This window comes from Hyperolius riggenbachi, chromosome 7 (assembly GCF_040937935.1).
Source record: "Hyperolius riggenbachi isolate aHypRig1 chromosome 7, aHypRig1.pri, whole genome shotgun sequence".
Taxonomy (NCBI): domain Eukaryota; kingdom Metazoa; phylum Chordata; class Amphibia; order Anura; family Hyperoliidae; genus Hyperolius; species Hyperolius riggenbachi.
This window is the reverse complement of record NC_090652.1, coordinates 114,921,662-114,943,484: the sequence shown is the minus strand read 5'-3', so window position 1 is coordinate 114,943,484 and position 21,823 is coordinate 114,921,662. Positions and strand designations below refer to the sequence as shown.

The 21,823-nt window shown below is 42.8% G+C and overlaps 1 protein-coding gene across 2 annotated transcripts in view; it reads left to right on the top strand.

The window, feature by feature from the left end:
- The window catches only part of PDPK1 (3-phosphoinositide dependent protein kinase 1), a 116,242-nt gene that overhangs the window by 76,464 nt on the left and 17,955 nt on the right, over positions 1–21,823 (top strand). For both annotated transcript variants that reach the window (XM_068244546.1, XM_068244544.1), the window contains exons 2-10: positions 1,714–1,980; positions 6,013–6,055; positions 8,743–8,880; positions 10,746–10,890; positions 12,215–12,312; positions 16,841–16,916; positions 19,076–19,144; positions 19,224–19,320; positions 21,627–21,800. In XM_068244546.1, the coding sequence (XP_068100647.1) occupies positions 1,723–1,980; positions 6,013–6,055; positions 8,743–8,880; positions 10,746–10,890; positions 12,215–12,312; positions 16,841–16,916; positions 19,076–19,144; positions 19,224–19,320; positions 21,627–21,800 (1,098 nt within the window). In that variant the 5' untranslated portion in view covers positions 1,714–1,722. The remainder of the gene's footprint in view (positions 1–1,713; positions 1,981–6,012; positions 6,056–8,742; positions 8,881–10,745; positions 10,891–12,214; positions 12,313–16,840; positions 16,917–19,075; positions 19,145–19,223; positions 19,321–21,626; positions 21,801–21,823) is intronic.

The window sequence follows — 21,823 nt, the reverse complement described above, 5'->3', positions numbered from 1 at the left end:
CATATTGGGATCCGCAAGGACAGGAAATAACATAAATGACATTTTTTAATGTACAGTTATGTGGCTATTAATGGTGTATGTTTTATTGGTCATGTTAGATCTATGGGTGTCTGTGGTACAGATAAATTGGCAAGCTTGACATTTTTTGCTTTTACATGGGTGGGATCCTGGCAGTTCTGGGTTTTTAGAAGTGGATTCTGATATTTCACTAGTATGTAAGCGACTAGGGGCTAATATATTTTTGAGGTTTGGTGCTCGTCTAAATGTTAGACTGAGTTCTGGGCAAGAGAGGTTGTAGATAGGGATCCTGGTGCAGGATCTCCCATCTATTTTTGAGGATTTGTTGTGCTGTGTTGTGTACTGAACTTGGTAATAAATTGGGGGGGGGGGCACTGTCTTGGGGTGTAGTTACGTTGGTTTTGGGTTTGGTTGGAGGATTGGTGGCTTTGATTTTGGCGGTTTTTATTAGTTTGTGGAGATATTTGCGTGCTTTGAATTTGTCGGTGAGTATCTGGGATTGGGTTATGTAGTCCTCTGGATCTGTACAGTTGTGTATTCTTTTTATATTGGCTATGTGGTGTATTGCGTATCCATGGTTTATGATTAAAGCTGTCAGTGTATGTAGTTGCTACTAAGGAGGTTACTGCTAAGGAGGTTAAATGTTTTGCCGCTGATTTTTTGTGAAGGTGGGAAAAAAAGGTATAAATAAAAAATCTTATTATTATTGAGAATCTAATCCAATGAGCATTCATTGAGATGCCCTTTAAGCGATTAGACAAGTCTCAGCTGATTTTCTGCAGTGAGATTGTTTGAAGCCTCAGGCAGCCACCAGAAGACCTGACTGTTAGGGCCTGAGCCCACTAACGCAGTTGTGCGCAGTTGTGCCCGCTTTTCAGCAACACATCAATGTTACAGATGCTGAAAAGCGGACACAACTGCGTTAGTGGGCTCAGACCCTAAGGGTATATGTTAACATACATAGCCAGTCAGGTTGATGAGTAGCTATGACAGCATCTCCCTAGTGATGAGTTCTTGTCAGCACTGATGAGACAGCTGGAAGAGTGCCAGCACATGCTGAGGTCTTCTGCCTGACCAGTGCTCCATTGTCATCCTGACATGTGAGGGACGCTGAACCTGTAAAGTGAAAGTAATAAGGTAACCTTGTGAAGCCTCCTGGAATGAGTTGCAGCAGGTGAGTGAGATTAAATAAATGGGCATTGAGCATTCACTTCTGTGTGGACTTCCTGTAGCTCTGGCGACCCAATTCCTGGCTGACCAAAAGACAGCAGTGAATCGGTGGTTTATAGTGGCACGACTGGTATATGGTCACAAAGGCAGTTGTTGGTTACAATACTTCTAAATTGCAGTGGTAATACATTAAAAAACACTGGTGGAGGGGCCCTTGATGATATTATTATACTACTAGATGTTGTATATTTGAGAAGTGTAACATCTTACCTTCTCAGAAGGACAAACCATTATTTAATGGAAACGGTAATGTTTATTCATGCACAGTAGACAAGACGTTGCATGGGTCTTGGCCCGCTTCCTCGGGAGAGTACATGTGCCTGTAGAACTTTTGGTTACAAATGTGAGTGCCTGAAAATACAGTAAAAGTACATTGTCTTCCATAAAATTCATAATGTCGTATTTTTTAATATGTTGGTTGCTGGATTGACAATTTGTCTTTCTTTTTTTTTTTTTTCATTTTAGTATGATGCTATGCCTATTCAGTCCAATGTGGTCATGTACTCCTGCCCATCTCCTTCATTAGTAATAAACTCGGACTCCAGCTCTCCACAAGCCCTAGCGAACTGCAGCAGCCAAGCTGGTTCTACAAGCGATTCAAAGACCACAGACTTTAGGCCTAATTCCGATACAGAGCAAAACACTGGCCAACAACAAGCACAACAGCCTCGAAAGAAAGGGCCCCAAGACTTCAAGTTCGGCAAAATCCTAGGTGAAGGGTCCTTCTCTACGGTAAGTTCCTCACTGATGTCAGACTATATAGAATCCTTTTGTTTAACAATGCATTGCACATTCTTCAGGTATACAGTAGGCCAATGCTGCTTGAAATGAACCATTTTTGAAAACTGCTAAACTTACCTTTTTCGTGGGAAACTCTTTAAAAGGAACCCTATTTATTATCTTCCATTTCCCTAAAGTGCTTGGGTGCGCTACCAAATAAAAATTCTAAATTGTGCTCTAAGGTGGATCAGCACATCATGGGGGATGACTTCTTCGCAGTGGGAGGGACGAGTACCTAATAAGTTGCATGCAAGCAATTACGGAAACCAACATCCTCCAGTGGTAGACAGGTGCATTTTATTTGAATGCTGGGTGTGTATTTTATCCCACTAGTGGGGCTTGCACTCTCAAGCAAGTAGTCATAAGGATGCAATCTGTTTTTAAGTAGCGCTGTTCCTTTCCTCGCCATGTACAAATGTAAGTAACTTTGGTCAGCTGCTCCCATGTAATAGCATTGCTTATTGATGTTTATGCAGAGCTTCTGTTTGGTTTCAAGGTGCGTTTGTAGTTCCTTGGGGGGGCTCAGCGCACCTCTGATTGGTGGCCATTCGGAGGCGGCCTGGTGATGCGCTGATCCACCTTTGCGCAATTTTGCCATGGGTTGTGGCAGAGAAATGCCTCTCAACCATACTATTACACACATTTTCAAAAAAAAAAGTTTTATTACTGTGTAGCTGAGCCATCAGAAAAGTAGAAAACTTTCTTAGGAAGAGTCTCCATCCTAATTTAGAAAAAAAAGAAAAAAGCAGCTTATGACTCACCAATTCCTGCATTATGAGTCAGCTCAGGACTCCTGTGGGTGTGTGTCTTTGAATGGAAGATTAACTGAAGACAATGTAAGAATAGTTAGCATGTAACATTATCATCTCCCTTGCTTGGCTGATTTAAAGAAAATCAAGGGACCATTGCCAGGTCTCCAAAGTTTTAAAGGATGTCTGGAATTGTCACTTTTACCACTGCTATGTTATCCCATCTGCTCATTGGTGCAGTGGCAAGTGTATGGCATACTGAGGGCTTGCCTGGACTTCATTGCCCATTTGGACAGAAACCTGTAGTTTGAAGGATAGATGCCCCCATCTTTAAATGGAACCTTAACTGAGAGGGATATGGATGTTTCCTTTTAAACAATACCAGTTGCCTGGCATCCTGCTGATCTTTGTTGCAGTTGTATCTGGCTCTCTCACCTGAAACAGGCAAGCAGCTAATCCAGTCTGACTTTAGTCAGAGCACCTACTCTGCATGCTAGTTGAGGGGCTGTGGCTAAAAGTATTAGAGACACAGGATCAACAGGAGTCAGGCAACTGGTATTATTTTAAAAGGAAAAATCCATATTCTTCTCAGTTTAGGTTTCCTTTAATATAAAAAAATGCTACTTGCCTGCCTGCTGTTTTGGTACTGAATCACTGGCCCATAAGTATGCAGATCAGATGATGTGACTCATGCATGACTTCACTGGCTGCCTGCTTGTTCCTGGAGAAGCCATTTTGATCTTATCTCTCTGATGCTGCCTGGAGGGATATCTCACTGCTTCTGCTTGTGAGTCACCCTTCCCAGCACAGTCCTGCATAGACTTTGCAATCTTATCACCACTTAAACCACTTGGGTGTATCTGGACAGATATATCTGTCCAGATAGCTTGCCCTGCTGCTGAGCCAGGCGTGCGATCGCGCGTGTTCCTGCCACCTTCTGTTATCCCGGAGATCAATGAATGGGAACACCGTTCCCATTCATTGATGTAAGTCTCCGTATGAAAGACCGACACCGTTAGTGAGAAAAGCTCTGTCTTTCATAAATCCTACTTCTGCCCCATCCACGGTTTACTTCTGCTTGCGTAGTAAGCTCCGAGGGCATCTTGTGGCCAAATAGTAAAATTACATCTGGAAATAAAAATTTCCAGAGAATATTTTTTTGTACTGATAAATAGTCCCTTACCTCCCACACTCTGCAATTGCTACATCAATTTTTTTGGTTGTAAAATATATGATGAGATCTGCAGATCATCATACACACATGATTTAACTGACATTCATCTGCAGATCAAGCAATCATCCGCAGATCTGAAAATCCATCCTGGTGGATCTAATTTGCAGATGAATGTCAGTTAAATCATGTGTGTATGATGATCTGCAGATCTCATAGACTATCATTGCAATTTGCAGGAATGGATTTTTGGCAGGAACAGATCTTTTGCAGATACTGATCTTTTGTGTCTGTACAGCATCTGTGTGTGCAGCATCTTGCAAAGATTTTATCTGATGGGGAGTTCAGCTCCATAGAATAGACAGTGAGACAGTGTAGAAATGCTCTCATACTACATGAAGGGTGGTAAGATTGGTCTGTGATCTTTCATTTTCCAAAGACTATAGTCTGATGTGTGTATGAGCCTTAAAGACTTGCAAATCTGCAAAACTTTTCTATGCGCATATATAAAAAGTCTTTCCCAGGCTCGACCTAGCGTGTCCTCACTCCTTTGGCTCACTCTCAAAACTGCAAGGCACTGTGGTCAGATTGGCCTAAAGAAGCTGGTAAGATCCCGGAAAATGTTGTCTATTTTAATACTTGAATAAACTCGTTTGCGGTCAACACTGGCCTAGTTCTTCAGGAAAAGTAAGACAAACACTACCTCTCCTTCTTAAAGGGAACCTAAACTAATTTAAACGCTGTAATAACCGGGACAAATGGGCAAATAAAATACATGGGTTTTAACCACCTTAGCGGTATGGACGAGCTCAGCTCGCCAATTACCGCCAGAGGGTGCCGCTCAGGCCCTGCTGGGCCGATTTGGATCAAATAAAGTGCAGCACACGCAGCCGGCACTTTGCCAGCCGCGTGTGCTGCCTGATCGCCGCCACTCTGCGGCGATCCGCCGCGAGCAGCGGCGAAAGAGGGTCCCCCTAGCCGCCTGAGCCCTGCGCAGCCGGAACAAATAGTTCCGGCCAGCGCTAAGGGCTGGATCGGAGGCGGCTGACGTCAGGACGTCGGCTGACGTCCATGACGTCACTCCACTCGTCGCCATGGCGACGAAGTAAGCAAAACACGGAAGGCCGCTCATTGCGGCCTTCCGTTGTTACTTTTGGCCGCCGGAGGCGATCAGAAGAACGACTCCGGAGCGCCCTCTAGTGGGCTTTCATGCAGCCAACTTAGCCGATCTTAATAGAACGCCAGGGTGGTTAATTACGGTAGCATGTATTAATTTCAAACTATAATGGCCAAAAACTGAGAAATAATGAATTTTTTCCATTTCTTTTTTAATCTTCCTGTTAAAATGGATTTAGAGTAAAATCATTCTTAGCAAAATGGACCACCCAGAGAAAGCCTAAATGGTGGCGGAAAAAAACAAGATATAGATAATTTCGGTGTGATAAGTAGCGATAAAGTTATTGGCGAATGAATGGGAGGTGAAAGTTGCTCGGATGGATAATGCTGGGAATACACGGTACGTTTTCGCCGCTCAATTCTGCCGCCCGATCGATTCTCCGCTCAATACCGCAGGTGATTCTCTTATCTTCTGCTTGTTTTTCTTATCTTTTTCCATTGTCCCCACGTGGCATTGAGTGCGGAATCGATCGGGCGGGTGATCGCACATGTCGGAAATGATCAATCGAGCCATCTAAATGGCTCAATCGAGCGGCGAAAATGCACCGTGTATTCCCAGCATAAGGTGAAACAACACTGTAGGCTGAAGTGGTTAAAGCAGTCTGTATTGTTTTGTGCTTTTACCGCCTATTCTAATCTTCATGAATTGACCTTTTACTGACGTGTTGAGGTATTTGCCACACAATTACCTCACTGCTCAGTCATTTCATGCGTTAACAGCCTTTATGAATTGACATTTTCCTAAGTGCTCAGTAAAGTCCGCTGTTTTCTGCATTACCGAATGCGGTAATGCTTTATGAATCGCCCCTATCTATTTACACTATTGCATAAAGATGCTATCTTGGCCTATCATTTATCAAAAACTAAAGTTGCTTGTTTATTTTGTAGGTTGTTTTGGCTAAAGAGATAGTAACAGGAAGAGACTATGCCAGTAAGTATATTTTTATATTCTTTTTTTCAACATTTCCTGTTTCCATCATAATGTATTTAATGTTAATGCAGCATAATGACATCAGATCTTCTAATTCTAATAAGATACAATAACAAAAAGTTGAGGGGCATATGTGAGAATAATATTGCTTGTTGCTTAGATCTGAGTGAATGCTAACTTTTACTTTATAAAGACGTTCTCTCCTTTTGGGTGTTCATTCACTCTCGAGTGTGTGGATAGGTACAGAGATGTTTACATATTTTAACCTCACTGGATGTATCCCTGAGTCAGGCTCTGGGTGGAAAAAAGCAGCCAGGAGCGGTAACTCCGAGCCTGACTCACGGTAGCTGCCACGAGGTTAATGTAGAACGTAGCATAGCAGGTGTTTTAACTCCCCTCCCCCAGGATCCAGATGCTGGCAGCCATTCTCATTCCTTTCCTCAGAGGCTTTGCATCCTTCTGGTGAGATCGCCGTCTGCCATCATGACGACAGCTGGCAATCTCACTATAGGGTCACAGTGCCACCCAGAGGATGGAGGGAGAGCTGCAGCGTCAGATCCCAGGAAGGTCAGTGCAGACCTGCTGCAGGCTGCACTGCTTTTAGACCCTAAAATCCGGAAATAATCATACTGCCAGGGAGGTTAAAGCAAATGGACTGTGATTGTTATCTAATTTACGTGCTGTTGGGTTTAGTTTTAAAAAATATACTCATTTTTCCATGTTTAGGGATTTTTCTTTCTTTACTAGGAAATATTAAATACGGCTTTGGCTCTCCTGAGGCAGCCTTTGGAAGGACTAGTGTTCCTGAGTACTTTCAAAGCCAGGCAGATCTGCACTGCGCATGTGAGGCGTGCACGTCCGGGCTTGTGCATGCGCAGTACAGATGTGCCAGTCTTCGGAAACACTCAGGAGAGTGAGTGCTTCCCAAAGGCGACAGGTTTGAACAGGAGACAGCGGAGGAACAAGGACAGGGTCAGAGGACCGGGAAGGCCCCCATAGCATCCAGAGCCTTCCCTCTCCATAGGTGAGTATCTAACTATTCTATTTTAGGTCTCTTCAGGCTTGCTTTAGATTTTCTTAAGAATAAAGTTGTAGACCTGCAAAATGTATTGTTGCCAGCAGGGATTAAGCGCAATCCCTTGGGCAACAGTTTGCAGCTGAGTGTTGTACAGATGCGTCGCTACCCTACTGAGCGGGAGAAAGCGACTATGTGCATTGCACAAGGAGGAGAAGAATGCTCTTGGCCTGCACTCAGCTGAGATGATCCGGCATTCCTCACCTCCTGAGGAGCTTTGGCACGGCCAAGCAAAGGCAGCTTTAGTTTTTGCAATAGGCAAATGCTTTTTCCTGTGGCTGTGAACTTTGGCCCTCGTTTGACTTACTGATTGATAAACTTCTGATCATTTTTGTAGTTTATTGTTTGTAACCGTAATTTGGGCGTGGTGGGAATCTTCATTGATCAGGTGGGGTAAGAGAAGATTGACGCCCCCATATCTTTGTAACGGCATCTTTCAGTATAAAGCTAGCAGGTGTGGAAACTTGATCAATTCTTAATCAGATTTCTGCTGTATGAACTTGTTTGCTGGATAGGGTCACTATCACATAGCGGGAGACCAAACATGGAACCTTTAAAGAAAACCTGAACTGAACATTAAGTCAAAATAAACATACACAAGTCATACATGCCTCCTGTATAGTGTACTCCTCAATCTATTTTTCCTCCCCTGCATCCTGTTTGTCCACTGTGATCAATAGAATTCTCCGTCCTCCTTTTTGAAAATGGCCATTACCCCATAACAGCTTCCTGGTCAGCACACAGTTAAACTGTAACATTGTCCACTTGAGCCATAGGGAAACATGGACACATCAGTTGTCCACTCAGCTGTAACTGACAGCAACTGATATATTTCAGTTCTGACAAAATGTTGTCAGAACTGGAAGGGATCACTGTCAGAAGAGAATGGTGAGCTTCTGAGAGGAACTGATGGCAAGGTAACTGTAATGTTCTTTTGAAGTTACCTCATGTGTTTATTTTAAATAATTTTACTCAGTACAGGTTCTCTTTAATAAAAATGATGTACACTTCAAATCTAAAAAAAAGTGCTAAAAAGGTCCTTGAACCTGCACTACTTAGATCACAGATGAAATATGAATAACATTTGCCTAGAGCTCCACCTGCTGGTCTGTTGGGTAAGCTTTGCAAGTTCATACAAGAAGCAACGTCAAGTTCTTCCTAGAACTAGGACCTGTGTCAAGTCAGAGGACTTTCCTCTAGTAATGTTAGACCTACAGTATTTACTACTATTGTAATGGAACCCTCCAGTCTAGTGGCAAACTAAATATCTTCTGGAGTAACAAAAAAAAAGTAAAAGTTTATTTAAAATGTTTCATATTTAATAATAAAAAAATAATAAAAATAAGATTATATATATATATATATATATATATATATATATATATATATATATATATATATATATATATATATATATATATATATATATATATAATGTATGTATGTGTGTGTGTATGTATATATATATATATATATATATATATATATATATATATATATATTATATAAAATATGAATATTTTTTTTATATATTTTATGATTGTTAGATTATAATGGATCCAGTTCCTGTGGTTTTGTTTTCTACTCTCATCCTTTCTTTTTTTCCTATCAGTTAAAATTCTACAAAAGCTTCATATTCTAAAGGAGAATAAGGCACAGTATGTGATGCGTGAGAAAGATGTCATGTCCCGCCTGGACCACCCGTTTTTTATCAAGCTCTACTTCACATTTCAAGATGGTGATAAACTATGTATCCTTAAAGATCGTGCTTATCAAATTGGGTAGAAACATGTTAAAGTACACTGTATAGTTTAAGATTTTCAGTATATAATATGCTCAATAACAATCCTCAGGAACATGCTGTATTAATAGCCATATGTGGGGGTTTTTTTTTTGGGGGGGGGGGGGGGTATATACTGTATAGGAAAGGGGAGCGAGGACTTATTTAGTTGTTTGTTTAAAGGACAACTGAAGAGAGAGGCATATGAAGGCTGCTGTGTTTATTTCCTTTTAAGCAATACCAGTTGCCTGGCAGCCCTGCTGACCCTCTGCCTCTTATACTTTTAGCCATAGACCCGGAACAAGCATTCAGCAGATCAGGTGTTTCTGACATTGTAATATCTGACAGATTAGCTGCATGCGTGTTATTCAGACACTTCTGCAGCCAAACAGACCAGCAGGGCTGCCAGGCAACTGGTATTGCTTAAAAGGAAATAAACATGACAGCCTCCATAATCTTCTAAATTCAGTTGTCCTTTAAGAAAAAACAAAATTGCATTTATAAGAATGTGATGAGACATACTGCTGTTAAGCATCATTTAACACGAATAACCCCATGCATCGTGTATTGCCTTATTTGGGGTGTGATGGGGTAAAATGTGACCTCCCTGTCCACTAACTTGGGTGCTGAAGTGAGGTGTTCGGCATAATTCCCGAATTCACCAATACTATGTATAACATTGCTAACTTACAACCCAACTAAGCCCAAAATTGAACAAAGGAAGTTCTAATAGCAATCAGATTTGATTAGTGAATAAAAACAGTGTATAGAAGCAAAGTAGCATACAGAATACTTTTTTTTTATTTTATTTTTTATGCGCCCAAAAGGCAGGTCAATAAGGTGTGACCATGTGACACTTGAGCTGGATGCCAGACCTTCCCATCATCCTTGCATGCCTGTGGAACGTGTGTTTTTGTACGGGAGAAAACAGGCTTGTACTTCACAGGAAGTAGATGTTCGGTAGTATTAAGACCACAATTTGTTCACAGTAAGCAACTTTGACCCTAGTGATATTAAATCCGTCTGGCTAGATGCATTTGGTAGTGTGTTCGGGATCTACTATGAAGTCCTTCGCTATCTACCCACTGGGCACCCCTGATCTACACAATAGATTTTTAAACTTGTATAGTTCAGTATCAGTTATTTCTTATAAACAATATGACTACATGATTACCTTGAGAATTGTCCTTTTTCAATTGTGGCATGTATTTGAGCTCTTTTTGTTCTAACCAGTAGCAGGAAAAGGAGAAACTGATTGGCGTCTAGGGGACATAAGGCCATTAAAAGGTACAAAGCTCTACTTTTGTTTCCTGGGTTCTAATAGCTACCGAAGCTGCCATGTTCCTCCTCCCTTTCTAGCTGGCCATTATTTATCCACAGGGAAGGTGTGAAGATAGCATCTGTGACTTCTGTAAACTTTGAATACTGTGTGCAATATCTCCACTCCCCGTTAATCAAAAGTTTTTTTTCTTTTGCTCTTGTTAATGTGTAAAATAAAATAATTAGAGCAGTCCTTATCTGCCTGAAAGGTCTGCGTTCTGGCAGACCATGGAAGTAGGAGGAAGTGGGCTAGTAATACCCTCTACTAAACTTTTAAATGTAAAAAGAGGTAGAATTAAAGTTTTTTTTTTTTTTTTTTTTCTCATTAACGAGCCATAATGTTGGCATGCGTATAAAATGTGTGATTGAAATACCCTGGATGCTAAAAATGGTGCTTGGTTCCCTTTAATAGCTTTTCATGGGCTAGACAGTCTACTCTATGGGACAGCAATATGAATGACACGTTACATTTGTTATTCTGTTTAGTAAATGTGGATTCTTAACCGCTGCTGCAGATTTTGGCCTCAGTTACGCTAAGAATGGTGAACTACTGAAGTACATAAGGAAGATTGGCTCATTCGATGAACCGTGCACGAGGTTTTACACTGCTGAGATTCTGTGTGCGTTAGAATATCTACACAAGAATGGAATTATTCACAGGTGAGAGAAATCCCTTCCTCTGTGTACAACTAAAATAGTCTGATGAAAAGATGGGCCGTTTACAGGAACTGAAGAATGCTTACAGACGTGAAGTAAGATGATAAATGTAATCCATATTGCTTGAAAACAGTTCTGCAGTCTTTAACCACTTGACCCCCCAGTGCTAAATTTCTCCGTCCCTCTGCGCACTGCTTCACCCCCAGGGACGGAGAAAGGCGCACTTATTTGTTTACTGGCTGGGAGTGGGCGGGGACCTCGCGCGCACACTCCAGCCAGCCAGCACAGCAGGTGACTAATTGGATGTTAGGAACAAGCGTTCCTAAATCCAATTAGACGCGCCGATTGCGGACACAATGGAGGCTGCTTCAAACAGAAGCAGTCTCCATTGATAACACATTAATGTAAACAAACGTGTAGCGCGCGATCGCGCGCCCCCGCGACCCGCGCGCGCGCGCACACACCCCCGCTCTGCAGTGCAATGATTGGTTATGGGGACCCCAGTCCCCAATAACCAATCATATCACAGTAAAAAATGAATGGAAGCAGCGCTGCAATGTACAAATTGCGCTGGTGCTTCAGGGGTAAAACCCCTCCGTTGTGAAGTGGTTAAAGAGAATCTGAAATGAAAATAAACTTACGAGATAATGCATTGTATGTGTAGTACAGCTATGAAATAGAGCATTAATGGCAAAGAAAAAAGTCATATATTGTTTCCAGTACTGGAGTAGTTAAACTTCAGTTGTTGTTCTGAAAAAAGTCTTTATTACAATGTAATACACAGCAACAGTACTTTAGTCATGTTGTTCTTCTCAAACCAGCCAGCTGAGAATTATGTAGAAAGATTCTGACAACTCCCTTTGATGAGTCATGCTGCCTGCTCTGGGTGTGCAGAGTCAAGACAGTTGCCCTGTGTGTTCATCTAGTCTCTATACATAGAGAAAGACATGTGACTCATCAGAAGGGAAGAGGTTAAGTAGTGATTAAGCAATGAAGCTACACTACAGGCTCCCTTTATCTATGGACAAGACAATTCCCAAGAGAGCACATTTTACTTGCGATTAGACTATACAGAATAAAACATGCAAAAAAAGTGACTCATCAGTAGGGAAGTGGTTAATGTGGGATTTAGCAAATCGATTGAGCAGAGCTGCAGATCAGACCGTGCTATGGTCAAATTTCAACAGGTTTCAGCTGGTTGAATTGGAAAGAGGAAAACTTTTTTTCTTTTGCTGGGTAATAGACGGTAAATACACTTTTATGTTCTAGAGAAAATTGAGACTCCATTATTGGTAACCATAACTTTTTTGGCTTTTGTTTATTTCAGAGACCTAAAACCTGAAAACATTTTACTTAGTGAAGACATGCATATTCGAATTACAGACTTTGGTACAGCAAAGCTGTTATCATCTGATTCCAAACAAGGTGGGTTTTCTTGTTTAAACATCTGCATAAACCCAGTCTTTACCTGTTGATTATCCAAGGCCTTTGGTCCACGGTGGGTCTAGAATGTGAAGAGACCAGCACTGAGAAACAGGCTAATGTTCAATAAATGCACAGAAAACTACAGCAAAAGTGGGGCAGTTGCCAAGAACGGGCAAATGTAACATGAAAAATTAAGTGTATAACAAATAAAAGACCCAAAATGAATAATGAAATTCTGAGACACAAAAGGTTGAGAGAGCCCTGCCCTTTTGAGCTTTCAATCTAAAGGATGAGGGTGCGGGCGGAGGCTTAAAACCAGCTTAGCGGTATGGACGAGCTCAGCTTGTCCATGACCGCCGTGCTGGATTGCTCAGGCCCTGGGCCGATTTTCACAATTTTTTAAAAAACACGCAGCTAGCACTTTGCTAGCTGGTGTTGTTATCGATCGGCGTCGATGCGCCGCTACTCACCGCGTTACAGGCCCCCCCTCCCCCAGACCCCTGCGCAGCCTGGCCAATCAACGCCAGGCAGAACTAAGGGATGGATCGGGACTCCCTCTGACGCCATGACGTGGATGACGTCATCCCGATCGTCGCCATGGCGACGGGGGAAGCCAAACGGGAAATCCCGTTCTGAACAGGATTTCTTGTTTGCTCTGATAGCCTCCGGCGATCGGAAGGGGCGGGGGGATGCCGCTGCACAGCGGCTATCATGTAGCTAGCGCTAGGCTAGCTACATGATTTAACAAAAAAAAAAATGTTTTTTTTAAATGTGCTGCGCTGCCACCCTGGCCGTTCTAATAGAACGCCAGGGTGGTTGAGACTCTGAGATGAAAAAATAGCAATAATCTATACTTACCCCCGGGGCTTCCTCCAGCCCCATAAATACTTGAGTCCCTCACCATCCTCCCGCGCTCTGCTGTTCAGCCCCGATCAGCCCTGGTACCAGGCTCCGTCGGGAACAGTCTGGGTCTTCCGCTCAGGAGCGGACATACTGCACATGCGTAGTAGACACGGACTGACGCGACTGACCCTGGTACCAGAGCTGATTATGGCTGAATGGCAGACCGCAGGAGGAGGGCGAGGGACTCGCACGTTTTTATGGGGTGGGAGGAAGCCCCGGGGGTAAGGATCGATTATTTTAATTTTTTCATCTCTAAGTCTCTTTAAAGACTGATTGGTTGCCCTGGGTAACTTTTTTTTTCACTTTGGCTGCAGTTTTTTTGCTTATCTGTTGTTAAAGAGAACCTGTAACAAAAAAATATCGCTCTTGGAGATCCCTCGGAAGGGGGAAGCCTCAGAGTCCAAATGAGGCTTCCCCATTCTCTGTAGCTTGGGGGAATCCAGTGCTGGCTTCCCCAAAACTTCTTTGACAAAGCCTGACGATTACTGCGCAGGCACAGCAATATTTACCTACCGCGATCCAGCGCAGTAGCGGCTTTTCGTTCGGGCCAAGGCGGAAATAGCCGAGCCTGATAGATCAGCTCTGCTGCGCAGGTGCAATGGTCTCGTGTCTGTGCAGTAGAGCAGATACGATCGTGCTCGGCTGTTTTTGCCTTAGACCTGAATGAAGAGCCGCTACTGTGCTTGATTGCAGTAGGTAAATCTTTACCTCACCGCTGTTCGGGGGGGTCGCAGCGTTGGTTTGCTGGGATGGAGGAGGATGGGGGAAGCCTCGTTATGATCCAGAGGCTTTCCCCTTCCGAGGTAAGCATCCCCCAGAGGGTTTTGTTTTTTTGTTGTTGAAAGTTTGATTTAAATCTAAGTAATTCTGCACAAAAAGTGAATGGGTGACTTAATGGAAGACTCCAGACATGTAAAGCTGATTTCTGAGATGCTTATACATTTCAGAAAGAGATTTTTATTTTAATAATAAAACACAGAAACAGTCAACAATATATATATTTTTTTTATTCTCTGGGTCTGTCACTCTGATCTTGGCTTTACAGCATGCTAATATTAAATTACATACAAGCCTTGTGGCAGGGGACTGCAGGTTTGGATCAAGCTTGTTACAGGCACCAGACATATGCTGATGTCGGTTTCATATTCGGCTCTTTAAAAGGAACTGGTCAGAATAATATAAGACAGGAAAATGTAATAAAAAAACATAATTAATAAAACTGCTTATTTTTTTAGATTAATTGGTTTATGAATTATTTTATCAGTGTTTACCCATTGTAAAATCTTTCCTCACCCTGATTAACTTTCTAAAATGAATCACGTGATCACATTTTTAGTACTGGCAGGGCATCTCCACAAAATGTTAATTCACTGAGCGTTCTGAAGTCAGTAGAAAAGATCTTTGGTTTGCCAGAATGCTCAGGGGGAGGAGGGCAAATTCCACATATTCAACAGCTTAGGCTAAGCTTCCATGGTAGGGTGAACTGCACACCAATATTCGGCAATATATAGATACAAGAAGTGTTTCTGATGCTGAAATGAGAATATTTTACATAAAATTGGGTATCCTGAATAATTTACTACATTTTCCTATATGTTGTTACAGTTCCACTTCATAGATGGCATTGCTGAATAAGTCCAAAAGGCAGGTGTGCAGGTCAGGCGTCTTAACACGTCACTGGCTGTTTGAACCCACTCATTAACTAGTGTAATGCAGTATGAGTAATCCTTGTTCATGTGAAAAAATCAACAAACAGAAATGCATTTAATTTTTTATGCATTTTTCAAATGAATAGAACTTCCTTTGTTATCACAGTATATAAAATAATGCACACAGATGTGCAGGTAACAAAAAAGCACACAAATGCTTGTGTGGGAATGCTAATGTGTTTCCTGTGTCCACACAACGCATGCAAGCATGTGCAATATGAATGAGCCATAAGGATGGCCTCTGCAGGGCTTGTTATAAACTTAGCTGTCATAGTTTATACTGAAAGGTTCCTTTTAAACTGGGTTTTTTTTTTTCAATGAAGTTATATAAAGAGACTCTGTAACAAAAATGTCAGCCTTATTTCATGTATCCTATAAGTTCCTATACTTGTTCTAATGTGGTCTGGATTACTGCAGCCTTTTCTAGTTGCACTGTCTCTGTAATATAGCGAATTTTCTTTTCTTTGTCAAGCTTTGTCGAGCCAGGGAGGAATGTGCTGCCTCTGCTATGATAGGGAGAAGTTATGCACGCCCCCTCCACTCCACCTGCAGACTCTGTGTGCTTTGTTTACAACACACAGACAGAGCTCTCTGAGGGGGAAGGGAGCTGCATGTCTCCATGTTGAGAACTGTGAGAATCCCAGACTGGAGTGCAGATAATTCTCAATGTACTAAAAGCTTGTAGTATACTGTAACATGAGATCTATACAAACATCACTTCCTGGTTAGCAACCATGTTTTTTTGTTTGTAAACACTGCCTAAAACTGGCCATTAAAAGCCAGGATCGCGGCAGGGAGTGGCGGAAATGACAGAGGGGCCCTGGAGAACATAATGAATAGAATGGTATGCTTTTTATTGTAAGAATTTAAGAGTACAGAGTCTCTTTAAAATTAACTTGAGCCGAAGCTTGGGTTCAAAATCAGACCTTACCCTGAAGAGAGGGAAGCCTCAGAATCATATTGAGGCTTCCCGCGGTGGTCTGAATCCCCCTATAGCGGAGTGTGGCCCACCTCCAAATCAGGGCCGTGTAGCTCGTCTTCCTGTATCATGGGTGTGCAGTAGCCATGGGAGGCCGCCCACATGCGCAGTATCACGGAGCCCACAGCTTTGGCTTATTGCGCATGCACGGGCGGGCTCGCACGGCTTATGCGAGGCCACGATACAGGAAGACAAGCTGCGCGCCCCTGATATTAGCGACACTCAGCAACGAAGGGTCATCAGTCCAGCGAGGGAAGCCTCAATAGGACCCTGAGGCTTCCCTCTGTTCAGGTAAGTATCTAGTTTTGTACCTGAGCTTCGGCTCGGGTACACTTTGAAAAGGTTGTTTTTGTTATTTTTTGGGGAATTAATGGAACAGTAATATAATAGTGTGACAAAGTGACATTACAGCATCCAACTTATCTGTCAGTAACTATTCTCACAGACAAAAAGGTAACCTTCCGCTCAGTCGTATTTTGGGTCATTGCTAATTAAAGAACCAGTATATTTGGTAGTGTTGGTGTACGAATTTGGTAGAATAGATTTGGAAACCCCCAATTCTCGCACACACCACACTTCAGCACCAGATGCAGTGGACAGGGTCCCTCACTTGTGAGTCACGCTGCAATTCATGTGACTATAGCTTCAGCGCGGTATAGCTCACAAGTGAGTTACATTCCCGTGACTCTGTCCACTGCTTTGAGTGCTGAAGTGTGGTGTGCGGTAGAATTCAGGTTTCCAAACTCATTCTCCTGAATTCGAACCCCAACACTAATATTTGGTGCTGATTTCCTTCTTCTATTATCATCACGTTTGTATGTTTAGAGTAATGCTGCTGAATGAAATTGGGACCAATGAGGACTTGGGCACTGGCATCTTTGCAGAAAAGCAGTTCTCTTGTGTTTTAAAAGTGATTTCTGTTGTTTTGTGTTCACAGCACGAGCGAATTCATTTGTAGGGACAGCGCAATACGTTTCACCAGAGCTTCTCACAGAGAAATCTGCTTGTAAAAGGCAAGTATGCCACCATTCTGCCCTATGTATCTTCCCCATGCCTATAGTAGAGCTTGAGAAATGTTACTTGAAGAGGAAACTCCACCTGAATCTACCCAACACTAAATCTGGGATAACTATCTAAGAGACCGTTGGGTTCAGGTAGGGATGAGCGAAAATGTGACTGAAGTGTTTCCTCAAACTTCCGATGTCCCCCTTGCCCATTTTCACAAAGGGTTTAAAAAATTCCTTTATTATATTATGTAAGTAAATGACTCACTTTTTCTCCCCCAAAAGTGTGTGTGTGGGGGGGGGGGAGTCACTGCATCTTCTAGTTTAAATGCAGGGAGTTCCTGACTTGTGAACACCTGCCACTATGGACCTCCAACCCGCTGTAATGCCGGGGACTCCCTGTACTGTGCCCATGCAGAGGAGGATACAGAGGGACAATCGGAGGATGCAAAGGGGCATAGAGGACAGAAGGGGGGGGGGCATAGAGGACAGAAGGGGGGGGGCATAGAGGACACAGGGAGACACAAGGGTTGCAAGGGGGCATAATTCATAAGATGCCCCTTCACCGTGGATGTGCCAGGTTTAGTATATTTTTTTTCCCCCCTGGTTTTTGTACTTTAAACCTAGCAGTGTCTTATGGTCAGGAGCGTCTTATAGTCCAAAAAATACGGTACCTTCGAAGTCTGTCGCGGCGGGAGATTTAAATGGAGGAGCATGCGGGGGGATCAAGGGGATGAGGAGAGGAGCGGGAAAGCTCTATAGGACCCAGAGCCTTCTCTCTCCTTAGGTGACTATCCGTTTTTTGTTTTTTTCGTTTTTTAATCAACACTTCAGACTTGCTTTAACTAATGATCCCATACTAGTATCCCCTTTACCTTGATTTTCAGTTATCTGCTAGTTGGTGCACTTACACTTGTCTGTAATTAAAATGGTGCTGCAAGAGAGGCAGACATTAACCTCCTTGCCGGTCTAATTCCCGCCGGCAAGGGGGCAGCGCAGCACTCACTTTTTTTTTTTTTTTTAAATCATGTAGCGAGCCCAGGGCGCGGCGGGTAGCGGCGGCGATCGCGTACCACATGCAGCTAGCAAAGTGCTAGCTGCGTGTAGGAAAAAAAATTATGCAAATCGGCCCAGCTGAGCTCGGGATAACCGGCAAGGAGGTTAATCATGGGGTTATAACCCTTGCAACCTCTTCCACTTTGCTTATGCCTCCCCCTTTCTGTGTATGTCCTGGGTTTCATGAACATGCCATGAGGATTAGGAGATAAAGTTGCTCAACATATATTAGTTATAGTCCCCACCTTTTGGACTTCAGGATCTACAGCGCTCCACCCAGGCACATTGGCAGGCTGCCAGCCATTAACTGGGGGGGCTGTGAGGAATAGGAGCTGGCACATCCCGTAAAGCTCTTTATCGAATAAAGAATTGTATGGGATGTGCCAGCTTCTCTTCTACTTTGATGTTCTACAGAGGATGCCATCCCCTTTATCAGCTGTAGCACTTCCCTGACCGAATAAGGGCCTATCCTGTTGTGAGTGAGCGGTGAGACCAAACAAATACCTAGGATAGGAATAGAGCCTTTCAGTCATTGATAAAGGACCACTAACACAAAGAATTGGGAAATTGAAAATGCATGTAAAGCCACACATATAAAACATAAAGTTCTCATTTTGACAGGTTTTGTGGCCAGTCTATCTACTCATAGGGTATTCCCAGTATTTCCTTTAGTCTCCCTAGAAAGGATCTATACAAATGCCAGCCAGCCTCCCTACTGGCCGGCACACTACTTTGGCAGTTGGACAGGACTACGCATCTACACTTCAGTATGTGCATGTGCTTATGAAAATAATGAACCCCCACCACTACCACCACCACCAAATGAGGAGAGGGACTAGTCCAAAGCCAGTATGATGTGTCTAAGTTTTACAATTTTTTTCATCTTTTTTGCTAGTGGTTCTTTAAATGAACACACATTTAGGTAAGAGCATTATACTCTACCACATACATGTTTTCCTGGGTTTAATAAAGTTTCGCTTATTTAGAGGGTAGTGAAGCATATAGATAAAAATCTGGGAAACTGTCTACACATGTTCGCAACTCTGTTATATCTTGTAATATCTTGGTTTGGTTTACCTGTTATTTTAATTTTCTTTTTCTCCCCTCCTTAGTTCGGACCTCTGGGCTCTTGGTTGTATTATTTATCAATTAGTAGCTGGGCTACCGCCATTCAGAGCTGGGTAAGAGGAAGCATCATCTGTAAATGTTTGCCTGCAGAGCTAGGACCCTCTCCACTAACACACATCTTCTGTCTTGTAGAAATGAATATCTTATATTCCAGAAGATAATAAAGCTGGAGTATGACTTCCCTGAGAAATTCTTCCCTAGAGCAAAAGACCTCGTAGAAAAACTGCTGGTAAAGTTTACTTCTAAGGATAGGCTTTCTGTGGTTCCTTAATCTGCGGCTGATATAACGCAGTTCAGCTCTTATGTTATAATGTTCTGCTGAGACTTGTACTCACGCAGGGGTGTTTATGGTCCTGCAAACAACCAGTTGTCGACTAGGCTGCGGGTTCATAATAGTGCGCCGTTTGGGGGTAGGTGTGATCATTTTCACTTACCTACAGGGTGCTGCTCCATTGCCCCCCCCCCCCTCTTTATGGGATCACCATCTTCCCCACTCCCCAAGCGAGACCGCTGATGTGCTGCAGTTTGAAATTCTCTGCGGAGTTGTGTGCCTGACACAGTGCATGCTGGGAGATGTACTCACATCCATAGACATCTATATATTGCTGCTGTGCTTTCCCTCCTGCATGACAGCAGGACACAAATGAATCTTAAGCTATAGGCTAGGACTAAGGACATGTGTGTCTGAAACATGTCAGCTGCCTTGTCTGTCTTTGGATGTGCTAATAAAAGTTTCCTGGATTTTACATCCTGGTGTGCTGCGGGCTTCTGTACTGAACTTCTAGATCCTGCCCTGTGGAGGGTTGCCAGGCACCACCTATCTACAAGGGGGTTTGTAGCAGTCTATATACTTGGTTTTAAGGAGGGGTGATATTGCAGCCAGGTCCGGCAGAGAGGTGATTTGTGTGCTGGTGTCTGTCAGAAGAAAGTCAGAATAACTTTTCTTAAAGAGAACCCGAGGTGTGTTTAAAGAATGTTATCTGCATACAGAGGCTGGATCTGCCTATACAGCCCAGTCTCTGTTGCTATCCCAAACCCCACTAAGGTCCCCCTGCACTCTGCAATCCCTCATAAATTACAGCCGTGCTGTGAGGCTGTGTTTACATCTGTAGTGTCAGTCTCCGCTGCTCCTCCGCCTCCTGCATAGCTCCGGTCCCTGTCCCTTCCCTCCAATCAGCAGGGAGGGAAGGGATGCAGGCGGGGACTGGAGTTATGCAGGAGGCGGGGAGAGCAGCAGACTGACACTATAGAGATAAACACAGCCAGCTCTGACAAGCTGTTTGTCAGCAGCGTGGCTGTGATTTATGAGGGATTGCAGAGTGCAGGGGGACCTTAGGGGGGTTTGGGATAGCAACAGAGGCAGGGCTGTATAGGCAGATCCAGCCTCTGTATGCAGATAATATTCTTCAAACCCACCTCGGGTTCTCTTTAAGGTGGCCACACACACGATACAATAAAATCGAATGCTTTTTTTTTTTTTTTTCATTAGACTGAAAAATCCGATCAGATTTTCCTTTTTTTTTTTTTTTTTCTTTCGATTTTTATCGATCCGGAATGCCAGATATTTTTCTTCAATTTTTCGTAAAGAAAACCTGAACTGAACATTAAAAGTCAAAATAAACATACACAAGTCATACTTACCTCCTGTGTAGTCTACTCTTCAATCTATTTTTCCTCTCCTGCGTCCTGTTTGTCCACTGTGATCAATGGAATTCTCCGTCCTCCATTTTGAAAATATCCATTACCCCATAACAGCTTCCTGGTCCGCACACAGTTAAACTGTAACATCGCCCACTTGAGCCATAGGGAAACATGGACACATCAGTTCTCCTCTCTGCTGTAACTGACAGCAACTGATATATAACTGACAGAAACTGACATATTTCAGTTCTGACAAAATGTTGTCAGAACTGGAAGGGATCACTGTAAGAAGAAAATGGTGAGCTTCTGAGAGGAACTGATGGCAAGGTGACTATGTAATGTTCATTTGAAGTTACCTCATGTGTTTATTTTAAATAATTTTACTCAGTACAGGTTCTCTTTAAGCTCGTATGGTGTGTGTTAGATTGCTAATTTATTAATATGCACACCCTATCAATTTTCTCAGCGTTTCCAATCATTTTCATCAAAATTGGTAAAAAAAAATGTAACATTGGTACATTGGTCATTTTTTTCAAATGTTACAATCAGTCAGAAAAATTGATTGAAGTCCTTGAATTGAACAGATAAAAAATTGTATGGTGTGTGGCCACCTTTACTGGGATTGCGATTGTACTAGATTTATGAGGTGAGTAGGGGCAGAAAGGACTTGCACTGAAGGCTGTCATTTTGTAAGTAGCTCAACTGTGAACAGAGTAATGCAGTTGTACTGTTTTCTTCTGAAAGGGAATACAGTAATACTGCAAGCATACTAAATTATCAATCAATGCTCCGCCCCCCACCCCAGTATGGGTAGCCTGGTGTTTCTCACACATGCACACCCCTCCTTGAGAATGATTATAATGGGTCCATTAATTACTTCTCCATCTCCAACAGGTCCAGGACCCTACTAAACGATTAGGCTGTGAAGAAATGGGAGGCTATGGTCCCCTGAAAGCTCACTCATTCTTTGATGGCATCACATGGCAAGATTTGCACCTTCAGACGCCTCCAAAACTCACTGCTTATTTGCCAGCCATGGCTGAAGATGATGAAGAGTTCTATGGAAATGTAAGAAATTCTGTCTCTTGTTA